General features: G+C 43.5%; 1 protein-coding gene across 7 annotated transcripts in view; it reads left to right on the top strand.

Moving 5' to 3' along the window:
• Positions 1-25,653, top strand: part of ano10a (anoctamin 10a) — a 165,342-nt gene that overhangs the window by 12,228 nt on the left and 127,461 nt on the right. For all 7 annotated transcript variants that reach the window (XR_013300166.1, XR_013300167.1, XM_077599784.1 and 4 more), the window contains exon 3: positions 5,355-5,546. Coding sequence is in view for 5 of the 7 variants with exons in the window: in XM_077599784.1 (XP_077455910.1) it covers positions 5,355-5,546 (192 nt within the window). In the remaining 2 variants the exon portion in view is untranslated. The remainder of the gene's footprint in view (positions 1-5,354; positions 5,547-25,653) is intronic.

Below are 25,653 nucleotides of genomic sequence, written 5' to 3'. Positions count from 1 at the left end.
GTTGAACATATCACAGCATTAACTGTTTCTTGTACATCCAGTCAGTGCAAACCAATAACAGCTGGGAATGAGTAAATTCTTAGTCCCATAATTAGTTCATGTTTTCATCAAGAGGTCATACAAGACTATCGATGGCTAAAGGCAAAGATATCTCTAAAGACATTTGCAATCTGATTTTTGCTCAGCATCAGAAGAATTTTGCTCAGCATCAGAAAGGAACTGTGGACACCTAGATTAAAGCATATAAATATTCCGGTCAACGCCGCTGGGGTAATTATCCGCAAGAGGAAGGGCCACAACCCTCCCATCAACAGGGAACTCTTCATAAGATATCTGCCCAGGGGCTACAAAAGATGGTCATAAGTGTATGCAACGACTTATTGACCACCTTGAAATCTCTCCAAAAAGTCTTGAACACAAATATTACATTTGTTACAGAGTTAACATTTGGCATTGCAATACCGTGCGTTATATCGGGGAAGGAGCAAACATTTGGAAAACAGCTGAGATATCCTTTTCCAAGGACACCAAGCGAGTGGTAACCACGAGAAATAAAATCATCATCAAGATGGAGAATGCTCGATCGGTCTAGATCTCGGACTGGACGTAGAACATTCCTCTGGATGCCAACAAGATTAAAACCAAAGCCAAGACCTTTACGATAGTTAAGCTCCTGACGAAAACAATGAAGATGAAACTCAACCTCGTATCAATGCCACGAGTGAGCCTCGTGGTTTTATTGCAAACAAGAATTGGTTTGAAAAGTTTAAGAAGAGATAAGATCTACAAATTCTTTGTTTAGCTGTATGTGGAATCTTCCTCGGCAGACCCAAGAGGCAGCAAAACGGCGAGGAAGAGTTACCGCACATAATTATGACAGACAGACACAGACAGACAGACAGACAGACACAGACAGGCAGACACACACAGACAGACAGACACAGACAGACAGACACAGACAGACAGACACAGACAGACAGACAGACACAGACAGACAGACACAGACAGACAGACAGACACAGACAGACAGACACAGACAGACAGACACAGACAGACAGACACAGACAGACACAGACAGACACAGACACAGACACAGACAGACACAGACACAGACAGACACAGACAGACACAGACAGACACAGACAGACACAGACAGACACAGACAGACACAGACAGACACAGACAGACACAGACAGACACAGACAGACACAGACAGACACAGACAGACACAGACAGACACAGACAGACACAGACAGACACAGACAGACACAGACAGACACAGACAGACACAGACAGACACAGACAGACACAGACAGACACAGACAGACACAGACAGACACAGACAGACACAGACAGACACAGACAGACACAGACAGACACAGACAGACACAGACAGACACAGACAGACACAGACAGACACAGACAGACACAGACAGACACAGACAGACACAGACAGACACAGACAGACACAGACAGACACAGACAGACACAGACAGACACAGACAGACACAGACAGACACAGACAGACACAGACAGACACAGACAGACACAGACAGACACAGACAGACACAGACAGACACAGACAGACACAGACAGACACAGACAGACACAGACAGACACAGACAGACACAGACAGACACAGACAGACACAGACAGACACAGACAGACACAGACAGACACAGACAGACACAGACAGACACAGACAGACACAGACAGACACAGACAGACACAGACAGACACAGACAGACACAGACAGACACAGACAGACACAGACAGACACAGACAGACACAGACAGACACAGACAGACACAGACAGACACAGACAGACACAGACAGACACAGACAGACACAGACAGACACAGACAGACACAGACAGACACAGACAGACACAGACAGACACAGACAGACACAGACAGACACAGACAGACACAGACAGACACAGACAGACACAGACAGACACAGACAGACACAGACAGACACAGACAGACACAGACAGACACAGACAGACACAGACAGACACAGACAGACACAGACAGACACAGACAGACACAGACAGACACAGACAGACACAGACAGACACAGACAGACACAGACAGACACAGACAGACACAGACAGACAGACAGACAGACACAGACAGACAGACACAGACAGACAGACACAGACAGACAGACACAGACAGACAGACACAGACAGACAGACACAGACACAGACAGACAGACACAGACACAGACACAGACAGACAGACACAGACAGACAGACACAGACAGACAGACAGACAGACACAGACAGACAGACACAGACAGACAGACACAGACAGACAGACACAGACAGACACAGACAGACAGACAGACAGACACAGACAGACAGACAGACACAGACAGACAGACAGACAGACAGAGACAGACAGACACAGACAGACACAGACAGACAGACAGACACAGACAGACAGACACAGACAGACACAGACAGACAGACAGACACAGACAGACAGACACAGACAGACACAGACAGACACAGACAGACACAGACAGACACAGACAGACACAGACAGACACAGACAGACACAGACAGACACAGACAGACACAGACAGACACAGACAGACACAGACAGACACAGACAGACAGACACAGACAGACACAGACAGACACAGACAGACACAGACAGACACAGACAGACACAGACAGACACAGACAGACACAGACAGACACAGACAGACACAGACAGACACAGACAGACACAGACAGACACAGACAGACACAGACAGACACAGACAGACACAGACAGACACAGACAGACACAGACAGACACAGACAGACACAGACAGACACAGACAGACACAGACAGACACAGACAGACACAGACAGACACAGACAGACACAGACAGACACAGACAGACACAGACAGACACAGACAGACACAGACAGACACAGACAGACACAGACAGACACAGACAGACACAGACAGACACAGACAGACACAGACAGACACAGACAGACACAGACAGACACAGACAGACACAGACAGACACAGACAGACACAGACAGACACAGACAGACACAGACAGACACAGACAGACACAGACAGACACAGACAGACACAGACAGACACAGACAGACACAGACAGACACAGACAGACACAGACAGACACAGACAGACACAGACAGACACAGACAGACACAGACAGACACAGACAGACACAGACAGACACAGACAGACACAGACAGACACAGACAGACACAGACAGACACAGACAGACACAGACAGACACAGACAGACACAGACAGACACAGACAGACACAGACAGACACAGACAGACACAGACAGACACAGACAGACACAGACAGACACAGACAGACACAGACAGACACAGACAGACACAGACAGACACAGACAGACACAGACAGACACAGACAGACACAGACAGACACAGACAGACACAGACAGACACAGACAGACACAGACAGACACAGACAGACACAGACAGACACAGACAGACACAGACAGACACAGACAGACACAGACAGACACAGACAGACACAGACAGACACAGACAGACACAGACAGACACAGACAGACACAGACAGACACAGACAGACACAGACAGACACAGACAGACACAGACAGACACAGACAGACACAGACAGACACAGACAGACACAGACAGACACAGACAGACACAGACAGACACAGACAGACACAGACAGACACAGACAGACAGACACAGACAGACAGACACAGACAGACAGACACAGACAGACAGACACAGACAGACAGACACAGACAGACAGACACAGACAGACAGACACAGACAGACAGACACAGACAGACAGACACAGACAGACAGACACAGACACAGACAGACACAGACAGACAGACACAGACACAGACAGACAGACACAGACAGACAGACAGACAGACACAGACAGACAGACACAGACAGACAGACACAGACAGACACAGACAGACAGACACAGACAGACAGACACAGACAGACAGACACAGACAGACAGACACAGACAGACAGACACAGACAGACAGACACAGACAGACAGACACAGACAGACAGACACAGACAGACAGACACAGACAGACAGACACAGACAGACAGACACAGACACAGACAGACACAGACAGACAGACACAGACACAGACAGACACAGACAGACAGACACAGACAGACAGACACAGACACAGACAGACAGACAGACAGACACAGACAGACAGACACAGACAGACAGACACAGACAGACAGACACAGACAGACAGACACAGACAGACACAGACAGACACAGACAGACACAGACAGACACAGACAGACACAGACAGACACAGACAGACACAGACAGACACAGACAGACACAGACAGACACAGACAGACACAGACAGACACTGACAGACACAGACAGACACTGACAGACACTGACAGACACAGACAGACACAGACAGACACAGACAGACACAGACAGACACAGACAGACACTGACAGACACTGACAGACAGACAGACACGGACAGACACGGACAGACACGGACAGACACGGACAGACACAGACACGGACAGACGGACGCGGACGGACGCAGACGGGCGGACGCAGACGGGCGGACGCAGACGGGCGGACGCAGACGGGCGGACGCAGACGGACGGACGCAGACGGGCGGACGCAGACGGCAGGCGCAGTCAGACGCCGGCAGGCGCAGTCAGACGCCGGCAGGCGCAGTCAGGGGCAGTCAGGCGCAGTCAGGCGCAGTCAGCCGCAGTCAGGCGCCGGCAGGCGCCGGCAGGCGCCGGCAGGCGCCGGCAGGCGCAGGCAGGCGCAGGCAGGCGCAGGCAGGCGCAGGCAGGCGCAGGCAGGCGCAGGCAGGCGCAGGCAGGCCCAGATATCTCATTTTTTTCAATAGGGTCACATTAGGACTCCAGGCCAGAGGCGGGGGACACCAGCCAATCGCAGGACACAAGAGACGCACAACCATGAACACTCACACCTAGGGGCAAAATAGAGTGTCCAATTAGCCTACCAGGCATGTTTTTGGAATGTGGGAGGAAACCGGAGTACCCGGAGGAAACCCACTCAGGCCCGGGGAGAACATGCAACATACGCACACAGGTAGACGTGACCTGGATTTGAACCCAAGACCCCGGATCTGTGAGGCTGACACGCTAACCACTCGCTACACCGGGCTGCCACACACACACGTATACATATATTTATCACAAGCTTTTGTATCATTATTCTCTGTTTAATGAGTCATAGAGAACCCCTCTTATTAGAAACCATACTATTGTTTACATTGTAGTTGATCTTAATGACAGTGTAATTTGTTTATTGGAATTTTGCTTTATATGCTACATTAGGTGCTGAACTGCTTGTGGATCCACTGGCCTCTTTGGCTGAAGAGAAAGAAAACACAAACATTTTTCTTGTGACAGCGTCCTGGAAGAGAATACTCACTGGTGCTGAAGATTTGGGTCTTTTCAAGGAGTATATGGATGGATCAATGAGGAGTTTTACATCTATTAACAGCCACAACTTTAAAGATTTTCATGGTAACATACTCTATGAATTCACAAATACTCAATATTTTGAATTAAATTGAATGCTTTATTGTCATTATACAAGTACAATAAGATTTAAAGCTTTCATCACGTAGTGCACAAATAACAACAACAAATAGACAAATAAATAAGAAATAAATAAGTAGTCCAAGTGAGATCAGCAGAGCGGAGCGGCCTTTTTCCGTCTGAAGTCCAGGATGACTTCCATGGTTTCGGAGACGTTCAGCGACAAATTGTTGAGAGCACCACTCGCTGAGTCTATGGACTCAACAACAAACTTACAATAATAAATCAATATACAGTCGTACCTCTACTTATGAACTGCTTTCGTAACCCTAACATTTTTTAAGTAGAGCACTACTTTATATGTAAATTCTCTAATTCATTCCACTGTCCTACCCCAATTACCTTCTAAACCCTTTAAAATTGGTCAGTGTTCTAATTTTGTATGAAAGATTTGACACAAAAATGAGAGAAATTATAAGAAAATGATTTATTAATGTCTTAAAACTATTAACAAGCATACAAATTCTATCGGTGTTACAGCATCATATGCACACGCACATTTCCCTATGACCCGACATCCACTTTGTATAACATTTTAGACTTGTACGTGTGCCAATGTATGTGTGTGTGTGAGAAAATGTGCTGTTGCATTTGTACGGTTTTTATCGCTTAATATGGGGAATTGCGATCATTACTAAGGGGAGCATTTACCCGGCCAAGGTGGACAGGGCATGATATGCCCTTTGACCCAACTGCGTCAGAAAGCCGTACGTACACTTTGTAATAAATGTTATTTTTTTACGTGTGTCCTAAGTGAGTAAAAATGTGTCCTATGTGTGTAAATATGTGCCACGTTGCATTTCTTCGTTTCTTTATTTGCTTAATAAGGGGAATTGCAATCGTTAATAAGGGGAGCATTTAGCTGAGGTGGACAGGACATTATGCGCACACGCATTCCCCTTTGACCCGATCGCGTCAGAAAGGCCTACACTTTGCAGTACATTTTAGACTTTTATAGTGAGGATAAAGCGGTTCAAAAAATGAATGAATCAACCTGTGCCCTATGTGTTTGTATGTGTAAATATGTACTGCGTTGCAATCATTAATAAGCCAGGGGTGGCCAAGTCCGGTCCTCGAGAACCCCCATCCAGTCTGTTTTCAACGTCTCTCTCCACCAACACACCCGATTTAAATCATCGGGATTGCTATCAAGCTTCTGGACAGCTTGCTGATGAGTTGATCATTTGATTCAGTTGTGCTTGAGGAGGGAGATATGGAAAACAGACTGAATAGGGGCTCTCGAGGACCGGACTTGGTCACCCCTGAATAAGGGGAAAATTTTGCCGACGTTGACAGGTATTTAACAGAGAATCTTTAAACATGAATAGTGGTTGTTGTGAGACAGCCAATGAGAGCCTGTTGGTGTGGCGAGAAGTGAGAATCAATGCGACCAACTTTCAAAATAAAATAACGGATAAGGAAATGCATTTACTTTTTGGGGGATTTTGGAACTTGAATCTTTTTAGTACCTTGACGCACTCATTTGCATATGCTTTTTAGTGCATTCTTGCTTTGATTTGATACTAAGGTACTGAACCTCAGCCTTAAAGTTGACATAGGCATACATGAACGTTTTTTCCCTCTTGGAACCCTCCTCTTTTAGGTATTGAATCCCTTTTTCATTAGGAAGTTTCTCCTTCTCTGATCGCCTCATTGGTTGTTCAGACTGTTGGCTTTAGCCCGATTTTATGAATTTGAAGATTAATTTCAGCTATGCGCTCTTCATTTTCCAATCTTTCTGTTTCATCAAGAACAAGATCTAAATTTTTCTTTAACATTGTCTTCTCTTTTTCCAGAGCTTCAATTACTCCTTCTAGGACATGTTTGATTTGCCCTCTGCCATTTTGCTTAACTATGCTGTTTGCAATTAACCCTATGAATATATTAACTCTTTAAGTTAACTACAGAACCATACTTGTGCCTTTGATTCAACTGCTTTGTAAACCGGATGAATTCGATAATACGAGTGCATTGTGAAACATCCGACCATGATAATAACAGTTTGATTTAAATTGCCCTATGTTTTTTTTTTTTACATTTTATATCGATTTTGGGCGGCTCAGGGGTCCTGGGTTCAAATCCAGGTCGGTCCACCTGTGTGGAGTTTGCATGTTCTCCCCGGACCGGCATGGGTTTCCTCCGGGTACTCCGGTTTCCTCTCACATTCCAAAAACATGCATGGTTGGCTGATTGGGCACTCTACATTGCCCAAAGGTATGGGTGTGAGGATACTTGGTTGTCCGTCTCCTTGTGATCGGCTGGCCACCAATTCGGGGTGTCCCTCGCCTGTGGCCCGGAGTCTTGTTATCCGTTGCAATGATGGGCTTATTCATCACCTGGATTGTCTCTGAGCACCGTTGCCCCTTTTTATCGCGCTGGTCTGCAGCGTGCGTTGCCTTGTTGGACAGAGGCCAGAGTGAGTCAGCAGGTACTCGTGCGGGCCTACAACGCCAAGCCAACATTCCAGAAAATGCAGGCCCTTGGATCTTCAGGGGAAAGGTGATGAATCTTCTTTGTCCTAATGGCTTCGCGGTCACCATGCGAAATCTTCTTCTATCGGCCAATGGTTCACCTCCATCCATCGAATGCATGTGCGCCTTGGAGTTTTCAAAGGAGCATGCTCTCGTCGAGTGGATGATGTGTTTCACTTGGTCGACAAAGCATTTGCTCCTCAAAACATTCTTCTTTTTATCCACTTTCTCTGAGCCTATTTTTCTCTTCCCTCAGAAGCTACCTATTTTCATTTCCCTCGGAAGCCACGTTTATCACTTCCCTCGCGAAGCACCTTTTTCACTCCCTCGGATGACACGTTTTTCACAGCTCACTGTGTTGGTCACATGACCACTCTTTCATGTCCTGATGTCATTTCTAAACTCGAAATTGCACTTAACGGTTTACATTGAGAAATATAGAAAGAAAAGGAACAAAATACACAACTCAAAACATTGTATGAACACAACACAAAAAATCAATGGCACGTACAAATTGGCACACCCCCTCAGCAACAGTAATGATAAATAAATTATCAATACATAGTAATAGATAAATAAGTGGTGTGGTGACTTTTGTGGAAATGTGTGTCTACTACTACGGTGGAACTTAAATTTCAAACGATCAGAACAGCCATTATTCAACCACTCAGTCCGTGGTGGGGTTTGTATTGTGTCTACATACTACAATGTGCTGCCAATGTTTCATATTTTTTATTTTATCCTTGCGTTTAAAAAAATGTAGTTGCACACTACGGCTTGATGTTGAAAACACATTATTGAAATTATAATAATACTACTGTTGGGCCCGGTTGCAATACTATCACTCCTTGTAAATAAAGTACCCATGTTGATGACACTATTTCTGGGTAAACAGAGGACGTTTTTCCCTTCATTACCGGGGATATCACTCCCCTGGGCTTGGTTCTAGTCTCCAAAGAGCTCCAGTATTTGTATGTAATCATTAAATGCTGTTTTAGGCTGGATTTTACCCGATTGCTGTCATCCTACGGCTCGGTTCTGCTATATCTGTCCGCCCAAGAGTGCTTATTCCCGGGCTGCCATTGACGGTAGACTAATAAATTGAGAGCGGAGCGGCAAAGGGAAATGAATCATTGATTTTTACTATAATTTGGACAACGCCGGCGGCGGGCCGTATTAAAAATCCCTACGGGCCGAGGTTGAAAAAATGTACACACACGATCTGGGGGCGGGGCGAGCGCGCGAATCCCGTTTCGGCGAAACGTCCGTTCGGCCAACCGTCAGGTCGGCGAAACGTGCATTTGGCCAAACGTCTGTTCGGCGAAACGTCCATTCGGCGAACTGTCCGTCGGCCAAGCGTCCGTCGCCGAAACCTCTTTTGGCGAATCGTCCGGTCACGTACGCATTTGATTCAACTGCTCTGTCAACCGGGTGAATTCAGGAACATGATTGCACTGTGAAACATCCGACCATGACAATAACTGATTTAAATTGCACTTTTTTAAATTGTTTTTTTAATTTTTTAACATTTTATATCGATTTTATTCGGTTAGCGGGTCGTCCTCACAGTTCTGGGACCCTGGGTTCAAATCCATGTTGCATGTTCTCCCCGGGCCTGAGTGGGTTTCCTCCGGGTACTCTGGTTTCCTCCCACATTCCAAAAACATGCCTGGTAGGCTGATTGGACACTATATTGGCCCTAGGTATGGGTGTGAGTGTGCATGGTTGTGCGTCTCTTTGTGCCCTGCGATCGGCCGGCCAACGATTCAGCCTCTGGCCCGGAGTCAGCTGGGATAGGCTCCAGCACCCCTCGCGACCCTAATGAGGATAAAGCGGTTCAGAAAATGAGATGAAATGAGATGAGGTGGCATCTGCATATTTAACTGTATTGTCTCAATTGAGACAGTGGTGGTGAATTTTTGGTTTTCTGTCCAATACTTTCAGAGCTTGCTTATAAACGGTTTCAATTGGTTTTAGTGTTGTCCTGAAGGCCAATGACCAAATTGTTAGGCAGTAAGTCATGTGTGATATGATCATTGTGTCATTGTGTCAAAATACAGTTTTGCTGACTCAGGAGTTAGATTGTTTCTAAAGAACCTGAAATTGGACAAATTGAATTGAATTCTATTCAGTGTGTTTTATCTGTCGTTTAGATACAAGTTGAGAGTCAAGAGTGATTTCTAGGTGTTTAAATTCTTGGAATACATTGATTGTTTTGCCTTGGACAAAAACAAAGTCTTTTATATGTTTTAATGGAGTTGGGATTTTTCAAGCCAATTATTCACGCTCATCATTGCATCTGTGAGTTCCTGTGCAGCACGTTTTTTGTTTTTTTTGTCTTGTCGCGTGGACATATAAAACGACATCATACGGTTCATAAAATGAGATGAGATGAGAGATATCGATTTTGCGTTAATCGTATTCACTCATAAAACATAAAACTCCTGAAATGTGACAAGGGTACTCCTGAAATGGGATCGATGGAGGTTGACAGCTCTGTCTAACTTGTGACACCTATAGTCTTGCCAAACCTCATGCTAGTTGCCATTTTGCTCCATTTACGGCCAGCTATACCAACATTTGCAAGTTGAAAGTCTTACTAGTTAACTAGTAATATAGAAAATCTTTCTCATATGAACTAGTGGTATGTAAATTAATGTAACATTACAGCGTAAGTGGTTGTCCGTCTCCTTCTTCCCTGCAATTGGCTGGCCACCAATTGAGGGTGTCCCCCACCTGGTGTCAGAAGTTAGCTGAGGTAGGCTCCATCCCTGAAATACCCACTTTTTTAATAGCGTAGGCTGTTGCGTTTCCTGTTATTCCTTCCTTAGCCTGTGCTCCCGCAATCCCTCATTCAAGACTACTTCTCGTTGGCAAGTGGTCGTGCATTATCCTATTGTGAGGACATTTGTGTGCATCATTTTCTGAATATTTTGAAGGGCATACAACTGCAAACAGCCCATCGATAGCGAACGTGAGGGTGGAGGCGTGGCAAAAAGCTAACCCGGCCAGAAGGTATAAAAATGTAAAACAAAATTAGAATTCAGTTTTGTGTAAACTTACATTAAATGTATGTTTGAGTGTGTCAGTATATATTAATCCAAGTTAATTTAAATTTGTTTGTTCATTTACGAGTGTGTTGTTGCCGTGGATAAAGTCCAGGGTGGTATGGGTCCCCGATGATGTTGTTTTATTACATTCGAGGGCGTTGATTACATGGACGTCTCAGCTCTAAGGGGAGGAGTGAAAACACAAGTGAGACATCTGAGCGTGTATGTGCGTCGATACATGTGTAGTCGAAACAGACGAAGACCGAAGTGTCAGGAAGCCTTGTGGAGCATCTGTGGTGAATGGAGGTGCAGTTCCCAGACCAGATTCATAGCAGTGCAAGGCGTTCTGGCTCCTCTTTGTTTTGTCCACCCCCAGCAGTCAAAGGCCTTGTGGCTTTATTTTATTAATTCATTTTTATGACAAACATAATTTCACCCGGGGGCGGAGGGATTTGTAGGTCTGCTATTTACCCAAATTCCCATTACTTGCTGGTCAGGTCTGAAAAAGGAAGAATAAAATTAATCCCATTCTAATTCACTTTCATATTGATCATAGTCATAGACATCAATGCTCTCATCAGTAGGCTGTGTAATAAGAGGAACAATTCTTGTAATTTGGAATTTGTAGTGGCAATTCCAGTAATTATCAGTCAGTTTAGCAAAGAGTGTAAGCAGGTGATAAGACAACACCCACACAATGTCAAAGTAGTAGCAAGAACAGCCATTGATATCACCACAGAGGAGGCCAGATCTTAGTGCTTATTCCACCAGTCTTCCCAGGGGGTGTAACGGTGCGACGTTGATCTCCAAACATTGCACACATGCCCTCTTCCTCCGCCAGGAGCATCTATGCGGTCCTGAAAAGCCATGAAACTGGTTTTTGCCAGCTTTTCCTTTATTGCTACAAATCTCTGCTCAGTATAATTTCCAAGTTTTTGGACATTGTAATGGATGTTGTTTATCCTATTCATATTTTGATTTGGAATAACCCAAAGAAAAATAGACGTCTAACCTGCTGCAATTTGGCTAACCAACCCATACTCATTTGGTACGTACGCCTCTGCAAATTGCATCAATGTAAGTCAGATTGCTATCCCTCCATGAGGCTCAACGCCGTCGGGAGAGGACAGCCACCGCAAGAATATTCTGAGCCGCCAATTGTATCTACTCAACTGTAGATGGAAAAACATGCTGGTAAGAGCAGTGAAACCAAGGCACATAGTCCTCTTGCTTTTTGACAGGAGTCATATAATATATTTGCAACACCACCACTGTAGATCAAAATCTGGAATCAGTGGCGCAGTCTGTCTTAGAAAACAGGTAGAACATTTCTCATTTATTGGCCTCAGATTCAGACCCTGCTCTGTACGATTCAGACAAGTAAAGTTAGCAAAGGCATTATCAGTGGGAAAAAATGGCTTGTCTTTTACTACATTCATAACTGGATAGACATTTTTCATTTTTTTCTTTATACAAGCACGACTCAAGTTTTGTTTTGTAAAAAAAAAAATCCCAAGAGAGTGGTGGTTGCAGAAGTGTGGGAGGCAAATCATTGTTTGGGTGTTCATTCCCTTAGGAATGTCATCTCCAATGCATGTTTGGGAATCACATTCAGTAGGTGTTATGTCCGACTGCTTTTTCCCTATCTTCCTTTTACTTGTCTTGTTATTCGATCTAGCCCTTCGTAAGAAGGTTGAGTCTCAATTGAAATGCTTTCACCTTTCTCTTGCATATGGAGACAATAAATCCAATATAAAAGAGATCACTATGGTTAACGTTATTGCTCCAAAGGCAATAATCCTTTTAATCAGAAAGTTTTTACCTCCCCTGTCTCCTCAAATGTTTTAACTGAGATAACCTTCCTACAGTGCGAAAGATGGATCCACATCCCCCTCTTGGCTATTTTCAGGGTTAGGGTTTGTTGATTAGCAACACTTGGTATGGTCGTGCCCGTGCTTCTTCCTTATGCTGCCAATGAGCATTCTGTTAGGATTTGGTTTTGTTATGCTTTTTTCCCCTGTGTGACATGTCCATGTGATTGCCTATTGAGTTCACCTGTCGTTTCCCCGCCCTTGGTGTATCCCATGCTTGCCTCTGGCCTGTTGTGACATCAGTTCTCTCCAACAATGCCTTGATTTTGGTTTCATCTGTCCCTTTGTTGGTGTCTGACTCTTTGGTCCCTTGTTTCTCTCTTTGCATGTATGTGAGAGATCGCTCTCCTTGAATTGCAAAATGACTTGGAGAGCACCTTTGTCGTTGAATTCTTTAAGAGCGTCAATTGCTCGATCATCCAAGTCACTTCCACCAATCCTGCTATGTAAGTTTCATCTAGTTTTTCAGCAACTTTCTGTGGTAAACCAGCTTCTAAGAAAGTCTGAAAGTGCTCAGAATGGGTAACTGCAGCAGAGGTGCCCATTAGTTATTCTGGACCATTTTCATTAATATTTTCTGTGGCCATGTCCCCAGAAATCTTCCGCTGGATAACCACCGTGAACGGTGTAATTTGGAAGGTAGAGGTTATGAGGCCAGCCGTCATGCTTCCAGGGGGTGGTGGCCGGTGACCCATCATGATTCCAGGGGGTGACTGCCGGCGACCCAACATGTCTTTGGGATGGCGGCCGGGGACCCAACATGCGTGCAGGGGGTGGCGGCCGGCGACCCAATATGCTTCCAGGCGGTGGCGGCCGGCGACCCTTCATTCTTTCAGCCTAAGGTAGCATGCGACCAATCATGCTCTCAGGAGTCCTTTCAGGGCGAGGCAACATGCGGAATATTTGTCGTCCCTCGAGAGACCACTCAGATGACCGATCAGGGCGAGGCGATCTACGACATTGGACCGGATGACCGCCGGACCGACCAACGTGGGCTTCCTCGTGGGCTGGATCAGACACACTGCTTCAAAGCCCCAGGGTGCCATCCCCGCCTAGTGTTTGGAATGTCTTGGTTTGTTTTCGGTGGGACATCTACGATCCGTCCCTTAGGTGTGGTGTCATGTTAGGATTTGGTCCTGTTATGCATTTTTCCTTGTGTGACCTGTCCTTGTGATTGCCCATTGAGTTCACCTGCAGTTTTCCCATCCCAGGTGTAGCCCATGCTTGCTGCCTCTTGCGTTACCCAGGTGTTTCTGATTGTCTTGTCAACCCATGCCTGTCTATTCAAACCCTGTGTGTTTGTCAGTCCTGGTTGGATCGTCTGCCTTGCTGCCCATGTTCCATGATCCTCGTTTCCCCATCAGGTTTGGTTTATTATTTGATTCCAAAAGTCCTTGTTATTTTCTGGATTTCCTTGCTTTCCACATTTTATTGAAGTTTTGTTCGCGCACACTGTCCTTGATTGCTTCCCCGCATTTGGGTCCAACTACGCACTTCGCATCTACGACTGAGCTATTCGTGACAGATCGAGAAAACAAATTAACCCAAAAGTTGTAACCCACGTATTGCACTCAGCCCAACACCCCCCTTGTTGAGACATGAGACTTTCCATGACTCAATATAGCAGCCCACCCAAGAAAGCTTTTCTACAAATTTGGTTTCCACTCAGTGCTCCCAAAATCCCCATTTTGCAGAGCAGCTCATTTGTTCGTCCACACCTTAAGTTTCAAATTTGGACTCTTCATTAAAATTTCATGTGATAAAATATTTCTGCCATAATTTGTCACTGCTATCCCCAAAAAGGGTTTATTGGCAACTTTAGAAATTGATTCCAAATTCCCAAATCTTTTGCACCTTGATCTCTGATCGATTATATCTCGGTGGCCAGCCAATCAAAAACTTAGGAAGATTTTAGTTTGTGGGAGGAAACTGGAGTACCTGGAGTAAACCCATGAATTCTGGGGACACCACGCATACTCCACAGACTGGAAGTTTGGAATGCACCCGGGATTCAATAGTCGATCTCCCTGGATTCCCTTGTGGGGGGGTCTGTGGTGGATGCAGGTGCAGTTCCCAGACCAGATTCCCAGCACTGCAAGGCATTCTAGCTCCTCTTTATTTTGTCCGCTCTCAGCAGTACAAGGTGTTTTGGCTCCTTGTTTAGTTTAACCAAGGTTTACAGGAGCAAAGCTTTTACTTCATTGCAAGCAAGTATGATTATCATAATGATGAGCAAAGCAAGTTTAATAGTAAGGCCAAGCGTAAACCCAAAATTCTCTTTATCCACATTGAAATATGTTTTTTGAAGTTTGGCAGCTCTGCCAGTCGTAGCCGATGCCACAACATCAAAACAACAACAAAACTAAATTGAAAATTACATTTATCTTTTTCCTCATTTCTCATGCTCAATCTTTCTCATTGTTAGGGTTAGTTGGGGTGTCGGTTGGTTTCGTTATAGTTTTTTCCCTGGGTCCTGTCTATGTGCTTTTCACCTCTTGTGTCCCGCTGGGCTTCCCTTCCTCTTGTGACCTGCTGCCTGTCATTGATAATCAGTGCTTGTCTGTCTATTTAAACTCCATGTGTTTGTTAGTCATTGTTGGATCGTCTGCTCTGTTTCCATGTCAAGTTCCTAGCTACCCCATGTCTTTCACGTCAGGTTTGATTTTGTTATTTGATTTCTAAGTCCTTATTTTCTAAAGTAATTAAAGTTTTGTTGGAACACTTCACGTCCTTGTCCATTGCCTGCTTCCCTGCATTTGGGTTTTATCACCATGTTCCACCACCGAGCTAATTGTAACACTCATTGTGTTCAAGAACAGCATGGAAATACAACCTGAATATTAGAACCCAATTTCTTACAATGTGTACACATGAACCTAAACACTCGTTAATGATGTTACGCACACTCCGAAAAACTCAAGAAAGTCAGCGACCAACGAGGGAGGGTCATAGGTAAACAAATCAGGAACTCACTACCGGCCCGTGTTGTACTAAAATCTGTGATTCATCAGAATCCATCTGCGTAACTCCCACTTACTGCATAAACAAGACCAAACACTCATTACAAGTTTTCCCTGGCATGTTTTCCGCTTCACTGAATAAATGTAATACAATTTTAATAATACAAAGTAATACAAAATAATGAAATATTAAGGTAACTGAAGGCCGCAAAGGGAACTTTTCTGTTTGCGGATACGAAAGAAATTCCAAGTTATGAGATGTAATAGAGTTCTCGTTGCTTATCTCCCAACACTCTGCTGAGCTCCCATTGGTTAAAAGTGAGCTGATTCTCCTTTCTACCGGGCCCGAGGTTTGCACGTTGTAGGCGCACGTGAGTGCGGCGTAGAGAGCCACTGGTGTAGTTATGAGTGCGAGCGTCCGACCAAAAGTGTCACGTCTTGTTAGGGTTTTGAGTGGAGGTGTGTGTGTGTGTGCTTTCCTCCTCTTGTGTCCCTCCGGTCTTCCCTTCCTCTTGTAACCAGCTGCTCGTGATTTGATAATCAGCCCTTGCCTGTCTATTTAAACAGTTTGTTTGTTAGTCATTGTCGGATACCCTACCTTGTTTGATTCACGCCAAGTTCCCATGCCAAGTTCCTCGTTACCCCATGTCTTTCCATGTCAGGTTCGATTTTGTTATTTGATGCTAAGTCCTTATTATTTTCATGATACCCCTGCCAGGTTTTATTAAAGGTTTTGGTAGAGCACTCCATTCCAAGTCCCCGATTGCTTCCCTGCATTTCGGTCCTACTCCAACTATGTTTCACGATCGACCAACTCTTAAAAAAAACGCCCCTTTTCTTAACTTTTTTATGGCAGCGCCTCTTTGTAGGTGAGTTTCTGATTTTTGTGCCTTCGACCCTCACCCGTCATTGAGTTCTAACATGTTTTTTCTTGTGGTTTTCTTTGTGTGGTTTATGCTGCGTTCTTGTTAAATTTTCCTTATTTCTACCCAAGAAAGTTAGACATGATGATAGAGTTGTGCTTGCGAGCCACTCAACCCCCAAACTAATAAGAATCTTGTCGAAATTATGAAATTGGGAAGTGAGGAAGGAGACAACTATGGGGACAGTGAGGATGAAGAACGTAAATCGGCAAGATATCTTCAATAAGCCACGCAGTTTGCAACAAAATGTCCTGGAGATTGATGATAACATGGTCATAATCGAATTTCGTATCATGTCTTTCTACAAAACCAGATTAGTACAAAAAAACAGCAGTCACTCCCCACCAGGCTGCCAAATGTATGCCAATGATGCCTTTCTATATGTCCATGCAGAAGACAAAAAACATGCTGTGTGTGAACTGACACATGCAATGACAAGCGTGTATAAAATATCAACTGCATTTAAACATACCTTAGACCAGGGGTCTCAAACTCAATTTACCTGGGGGCCGCTAGAGGGCGAGTCTGGGTGAGACTGGGCCGCATCAGGATTTCCACAAGAAAAGCGCTGATAAAACATTCCAACGTTATCAAATATCTTTATTTTATAACAAAAAATAATGAATTAAATAAATTAACTTAAAGATGAATAAAAAATAAATCAATCAGTAATACAAAAATAAAATAATAATAATGAGCATACAGTAGATATACACTGGCTGGCTAAGTAGAGAAAATGAATTATTTTTATTCCGTTTCAAATGTCTGTATTAACAGCTCTTTAACCTTTAACTTTCTGAACTTGAATGGAACATTGAACATGAAATATTCTGAACACGGCTTCTCTTGCCTACTCCTTGCTGCTAGAGACCTGGCAGCGCTTCTTCTCACATAGCTGAGTGTTGGAATAATGATTAATACCAGTAAATCATTATTAGTAATATTTAATTAAAATTGGAAGACATCTTTCACATATCTGGTTACAACTTGCAAGGAGCTACACTCATAATGCCGCTTCGTTCCTGAGCATTTCTGACGTGCAGACTCCTCTTCTCTGTATTTAGTCGCACATAACTGAAAACATTTAATGTAATCTGATTCAAAACAATTGCATAAGGTAACCGAATAGCACCCTTGAGGCCGGCGTCCCAGTCAAAACAATTTATGAGTCCTTCATAGATCATTGCGAACTTGCATCTGGGTGTCTGGGTTGCGAGGTCTATCTCCCAGTAAACAGTCCTTGGAGGGTGAGGTGTTATGTTAACAAGCTGGAGCCAGCAGGGTGACCTCGAGTTTGCCCCCGTCTCAAATTAAAGACACTCTTATACAAAAGTAATTAAAATGCATACATCTATAATATTATCATGAATTAATTCATAGCCTTATTACTTATTCAAAATGCTTACAAAACATATAGAAACATCCCATAATAAATCCAACATTTCCCCCCTTTTTATTATGTTTCTTATTCATTTTATGGCAAATCCAAGAAGAGAGGAATATCTCCGTTGGCCTGCTTAATTTTACCCGCTTAGGCCCTACTCGTTCGGCTGGTCTGAAAAAACAAAAAACAAAATCAATTTTCGCCCAATTCATTCTCAGAATTACCATGCTCCTGGAATTCACTGCTCCCATCAGTATGTTTCATCAGCAGATGATATAAATCCTGCAATTTAGAATTCGTAGGGGCAATCGCAGTGGTTATAAGTCAGCCAAGGATCTTAAGCAGGGAATAACACAACACCCACATAATGTCAAAATCGTAGCAAAAATGGCTACGGAAAATGCAACAGATTAGGCCAAATCTTTGTATGTACGAAGGCCTTATCCCACCAATCTGTCAAGCGGATAATTCTACTCCAGGATGCTTTTTCATATTGCGGTTTAGGGTCTGCAGGCCATCGTTGGCCCTGATGTGGGACCCAGTGGGGGACGTGTTGTTGAGTGCAACATTTTCAAACATTGCATATGCCCCCTGCTCCTTCAAGAAGCATTTCAACCGCTGCACAATCCTGGAACGCCATCAGACTAGTGGCTGCCAGTTGTTCCTTTATCGCCACAAATCCTTGTTCAGTATAATTTCCAAGGTTTTGGACATTGTAATGCAGGTAATTTATCACATTTTTGTTTTGGGGTACTTAAAAGAAAAATAGACTCCCAACCTGCTGCGACCTAATTAGCCAACTTATACTCATCTGGTACGCCCCGGGGGATGCCAATCGCATCAATGTATGTTGGATCTCCCTCTCTTCATACCGATCGACGCCGTCGGGAGGGACCCACCATCATACTGGATTTCAGCCAATTGTATCTCCTCCACTGTAGATGGAAAAATAGACACTGGTAAAAGCAGTGACCCCAAGGCACAAAGTCCTGCCGTGTTTCAGCAGGAGTCGTATAATTTATTTCCACCCCACCACCATCCTAGGTCAGAACGTGGTATCAGGGTGTAGTCGGTTTTAGGACGTGGGCACACCACGTCTCATTTATCGTCTCCAGCTTCAGACCATGCCCTGTAAGGTTTAAGCAGGTAAAATGATCAAACACAACATGTGTTGAAAAGTTAGCTTTGTCCTTTGCTGCTCTTGGAACAGGGTATACATTATTTCATTTCTCACACTTTGGCTTACATCTTCCTTTGGCTTACATCTTCTTTTATCATTATCTCCTTTACACAATCAGGGGTAATTTGCGCGGGTACTACTCTTAAGAGAGGTCGGGCCCCATACATGTTATACAGATTTGATTTATAATAGCTGCATTTTCCATCAACAATAACCAATTATTACTTACCGCCTCCCGTTTGGGAACTCCCTGTTGCGGAAATGAATTCATCATCTCTGGTCATCTCAGGGTTTAATTTTACTATGGCGGATCCGGGTGTTTCCATCTATGACGATTTTCTTACCGTCTCCATAGACATTGTTGTTGAGACACAAATGTGAAATTTGTATAAAAGGGTCTTCTCCACCTGCCCATGGACTTAGGAAAAACGTCAGACAAGGATCCACAAGTTAATTTGTCAGTCTGAATAATGATTTGTAATGCCCCCACTGTTTGGGTTAATTTCATCAAAGGCCTGATGGTTTTTCGCACGCGTGTGTCATCCAAGCTTGCCAATCTAGACCAGTTTCTGCAACAAGGTTTCCACAATCTGTTTTAGGACTGTTATGTACCACACATTCTCTATAAAATCCATATGTATCCTTTGAAATGGATATGTAGCTTTTGTAGCTTGAAATAAGGGGTAATCGCCCGTGTTTTGGCCATATATCTGCATATAGATTGAATCTATAATCTCCCCCTCTTTGAGGCATGAAATCCCCCATGACTCAAAATGGCAGCCCTGCTAGATTAGTCTTTTGTTTTTGTTTAGTCGCCCAGGTTCCCAAATTTCCCATTGCAGAAATCAAAAAATTTCATTTGGAAAAATTATTTTCCCTTCTTTTTGTTTCTGTCCTACTCTGCCACCGCCGTCCTTGAAAAGCTTATCAGCGATTTCAGAAATCTTCCACCTTGATATTAGAATATTGATATATCTTGGTGGCTAGCCAATTAAAACACAAAAGACATACACTCATCCACGCTCGCACTCATAATCAGGGAATTTAGAGTGCTCCCATAATCACCCATAATTTTGGTTTGTTGGAGTAAAACTGGATTACCTGGAGAAAACCTACGAATTATTGAGGACACCAGGAATACTCCACACTCCGGAAGGTCTGGATCCACCCCGCATTAGTAGATCCTTGAACTGCAAGGTTGATGCTTGAAGGAACTAGGTAATTAATGTATTAGATTTGCGTGCCACATATCTAAAAATAGAAATTTGTTCAATTGTCACCGCTCCTTACCCCAGTCAGTCAGCATGTGGACTGCCATGCGAGTGGCTGTGATTAACTATCTATTCGCCAATAATTCAATAACGGAAAAGTTGTGACACATTGAAACACACACTCCCCTTAAGTATTTTAACCGTTTGTAAAAACTACCTCCATGTTCTGCATTAAGTTACACCCCCTTTCAATGCTATCGAATTTTTCCCATTCTAGACAACCCATCTACTTAAAGCATTACTCAAAGGTTGATATTTTATAATTTGGAGATGTTATTTTTGAAACATAGACATTATTTCATCACTTGTTTCACACCATGAAAGGCCCCACCAGAATTTGTTGTAGATATTCCCTTTTATCTAAGCTTGTTATTGCCAATCGTTATCACTATCATTTAGGTGTATTAACCCCATAATTGCAATGCAGTAAGTTTTGGCTAAATTCTTAATTTGTATGCCCCTAAAGCAATAGACAGTAACGTCTCAATAGTCATCAATATGACCTATACCAAAGCATATTTCCCCCTTCAGGCTAAACAGGGAATGTCTTTTGTGCACTTAAAAACACTCCATGTTTCTTCTAGGGAAACTATGCCTATCCTAAATCAATTATCTTATCTACCCCAGCCACGTTCAATTTACCTAATAATTTGGACGAATGCCATGAATGTTCTCATGCCATTTCTTAAGATAAGAGCTATTTCCTATAGCTATCTGTTACCACAATAAAAATCTACAATAATTAAATTAGAGAAATAAACCTTTTCTATGTTTAATAAGGGACCACCAAATTGTCACCAATATGCCATAATATTGAAAATTTTCCAATCCCTTTTTTTCTTCAACCAGCCAATCTCCTATATCAAAGTATTTTGAACAATCCAACCATTGAAAAACAGTATTAATATTATTTTATCCTCCAAAACTAGCTCTCTTTAATTAAGAGCCCTTTGAACTTCACAAATAAAAAATAAAATAATAATAATAATAACAGTACTAGCTGTATTCCCAATTCCAAAGCTTTTACCAAATCAATCTTTGCAAAACAGATTTTCTATCTCCTCGAAAGACATTTCTGATTAAATCCAAAGAATAAGTACGAAGGTCATTGCGGAAACCCTGCTTCTTATATTATGAAGTGTTTAACGGAAGCGCGCTCTTAGCCGCTAACTGTGAGCTTCACGAATGCTGCGAAGCAGCTTATCAATGTTGACATTCCTAAGCGACCTCTTTTTCTTTCTGCGCACAATGCTTCGCCTCCTGTGCACAATTATAACGCTTTTAAGAGAAGACTAAATTAATTCCTCTCCCGATATCCAATTATATCACAATATTTTGCCAAGACCCCATAATCACAATATGCTGCAAGCATAACTATATCATAGCAAAACCCATTTCTGCCCTCAAGTTTGCTTCAGCACCCCCAATGCCAATTTTTTAATGTCTTCACAGAAGGGGTCCCAAAAAATTTAGTCGCGCGCATACTGAATGCCTAACCCCGTCAAATCAGCCGCCCCGCGGTCCACATGTTTCTTCGCATTCAAATCAGCAGCAAAGACAGCCGCGCTCCCCCGCAGCCGACGCATTATTTGACCAGTTTAGAGTATGACAAAAAAACGCAGGTTTGGCAACACTGCTAAACATTTAATTCTTTTCGACTGTTAACCAAAATATTCCCGCTAGCAGACGGCATAAAACCAGGATAAGCCGCAATAAGCCATTTCATTCCATTAAATTGACAGTACATTTAGGTACTATTAACAAAGTACGTCTAGCAGTTGGAAATAACCATTTTAATTGCCGTTTTACAAGTTTCAGCATCACACAAAAATTCCAATTGAATTCCATTCACAAAAAATGTGATCTCTGGTTTAACCAAATCAAATGCCAGTGTTTGTTCCATTAAATTTAGCTCAACATCCTCATGTTCAAAATCCTCATTCAAATCATTTTGAGCAGGCATGTCTTGTTTTTAGAACAAAACAGCCCATCGCCTCGCTCCTATCAACCAGCCGAGGACCGCCATTTTTTACAAAACAGCACGTTTTGCCTTTCCCCACCTCGTCATCAAAAACAATAATTTGTATCTGTGGAACAAGCCGTGTCGCTTGTATCTCCATTCATATATTATACATATATATTACTTCTATGCATTTAGTACGTACATTATCCCGTAGTATCAATATCTTATGGATATTAAGCTAGCAAAACCATATTTATTTTATCAATAAGTTTAGATGTCTAATTCTAAAAGTGCTCTGATTTTCAACACATTTCCAATCTTTACACGGCAGACGCATCTTTGGAGCGTCGTCAATAGCCGCTTTAATGTTTGAGCCACCCATTTTGGAGTGGATTCGTGTGCAATCTCGTAGTAACTTTTTTTCTCTACTCCTGTTTCTCCTTAGGCTTTAACAACTACGCACACAACCAAAACAACGTCGACCACCACGTTTTATAGACCACACCCGTGTCTACCTGCTAGTAACTAATATTCGCAGGGTTTTAAAAATCGCTAATCCCCAGGACGCGAGCCTTATTTCTCAAAATAAGGCCATCGCGTGAGATGCCCTTCGCGCATTTGGAACCCGTCAACAATATGCAGACATCACACACGGACTCACCAGAGATGCGGTCAGATGCCTTCCAGTTGGATAGTCTTCAACCGTCCAGAATCCAGGCGCTGCTGAGAAATAATCCAGCCTGGTAAAGGGATTTCTCGCCGTGCACGGTCACTCCAGATATTGAACCGCAGCGTCTGGATTCCTTATCGGTGTGTTGACCCCGGCTACTCGAAGGACCAAATGTTGGAATAATGATTAATACCAGTAAATCATTATTAGTAATATTTAATTAAAATTGGAAGACATCTTTCACATATCTGGTTACAACTTGCAAGGAGCTACACTCATAACGCTGCTTCGTTCCTGAGCATTTCTGACGTGCAGTCTCCTCTTCTCTTCTCTGTATTTAGTCGCACATAACTAAAAACATTTAATGTAATCTGATTCAAAACAATTGCATAAGGTAACCGAATAGCACCCTTGAGGCCGGCGTCCCAGTCAAAACAATTTGAGTCCTTCGTAGATCATTGCGAACTTGCATCTGGGTGTCTGGGTTGCGAGGTCTATCTCCCAGTAAACAGTCCTTGGAGGGTGAGGTGTTATGTCAACAAGCTGGAGCCAGCAGGGTGACCTCGAGTTTGCCCCAGTCTCAAATTAAAGACACTCTTATACAAAAGTAATTAAAATGCATACATCTATAATCTTATCATGAATTAATTCATAGACTTATTACTTATTAAAAAGCTTACAAAACATATAGAAACATCCCATAATAAATCCAACACTGAGTCACATTTGGCTTGAGGGAGGACGTAGTGGAGAACCTCAGTAGAGCTTGAAGATGCTCATCAGTAAGTCTGGACCTGTACTTGGACTTATTGAAGTTCAAGGTGGAGCAGAGCTTCTCACACAAGTATGTGCTCCCAAAAAGGCACATGGTCCACTTGAACATTCGGGAAAGTTCAGGGAAGCTGGGGGTCAACTCTCTCAAAAATTGCCCAAGTTTGTCTGCTTCTCCACTCACCTCCCCGAACTTGGCTTTGAATGCAGAGTTGCACTGCAGGTCAATGAGCTGCATATGAAGCTCAGGAAAGGCATCTTGCACATCAAAGGAGAAGGGGTCCGCAAAAATTTGAAATGTGGCTTTGTGTGTCTTGAAATCTGCAAATCTGTGATCAAATTCTTCCTGTAGCTTCGAAATGACCTCAACATACTTCTCACCACTGAATGGTGTGCCTGCATCCACGAGAGCCTTGCATGCTGGGAAATGGCAAAGGTTTGTCTGAGAGAGCTGGGCTTTCCATAACACAAGTTTAGTGCAGAATGCTCTCACCTTGTCATAGGCAGCACTGACAAGTTGCCCCTGGCCTTGTAGCTTCTTGTTCAGTACATTAAGCTCATGTGTGATATCAACAAGAAAAGCCAAGTCCATGAGCCATTTGGGATCACTTAGCACAGGAACAGCAACCCCGTCTATCTATCTCTGTTTCCCCTGCTGAGCCAACGTACCTCAGTGAAGTGGAGCACATCCCCATATTCTGACTCCATTTCCTCTAAAAAAGCACGGAACCTTCTGTGCTTTAAGCCCCTGGATCTGATTTTGTTGATGCATTTCACAACGACAGACATCACATTGTCAAACTTCAGGCATCTGCTGCAAAGGGCCTGCTGATGGATAATGCAGTGTAGAGCTATGGTCTCCTCCACACCCTCCTCTTCCAGTTTTTTTTGAACAAGTGCTACCAGTCCATTCTTCCTACCTGTCATTGATGGGGCTCCATCGGTTGTTATTCCAACAAAGCTCTTCCATGGCAAACCGGCATTCTTAATGGCATCACATAGCTGGTGAAATATTTCCTTAGTGGTGGTCTGGCCATGCATTGGAATTACTGTGAGCAACTCCTCCATTACTTCAAAATTGTCATCAACACCACGGACATATATTGCGAGCTGGGCAGTGTCTGTGGTCTCATCAAGAGCCACTGAATATACACTGAAACATTGTGCTTTCTCACACAGTTGATCATAAATGTCACTTGACAGGTGAGAAATGCGCTCTGCCACGGTGTTGGCAGAAAGGCTGATGTGGTTGAACTGACTTTTCTTTTCTGGACAGACAATATGTGCAGCCTGTAATATGCACTTTTTGATAAATTCACCTTCTGTGAATGGCTTTCCTGCTTTAGCAATCAACTCACAAACGGCGTAGCTAGCTTCGACTGCTGCATTACTGTCTTTGGTAGCCTTCTTGAAGAAATCCTGTTGCCTCAGAAGACGTGTTTTAAGACTGGAAAACCTGGTTGGCTCTCTCATCTCCCCGGTATTTTTCGTACTCCTCAGCATGTCTGGTAGTATAAT

Source organism: Stigmatopora argus, chromosome 4 (assembly GCF_051989625.1).
Source record: "Stigmatopora argus isolate UIUO_Sarg chromosome 4, RoL_Sarg_1.0, whole genome shotgun sequence".
Classification (NCBI taxonomy): domain Eukaryota; kingdom Metazoa; phylum Chordata; class Actinopteri; order Syngnathiformes; family Syngnathidae; genus Stigmatopora; species Stigmatopora argus.
The sequence above is the reverse complement of the archived record's forward strand: the minus strand, read 5'-3'. Positions and strand labels throughout refer to the sequence as shown.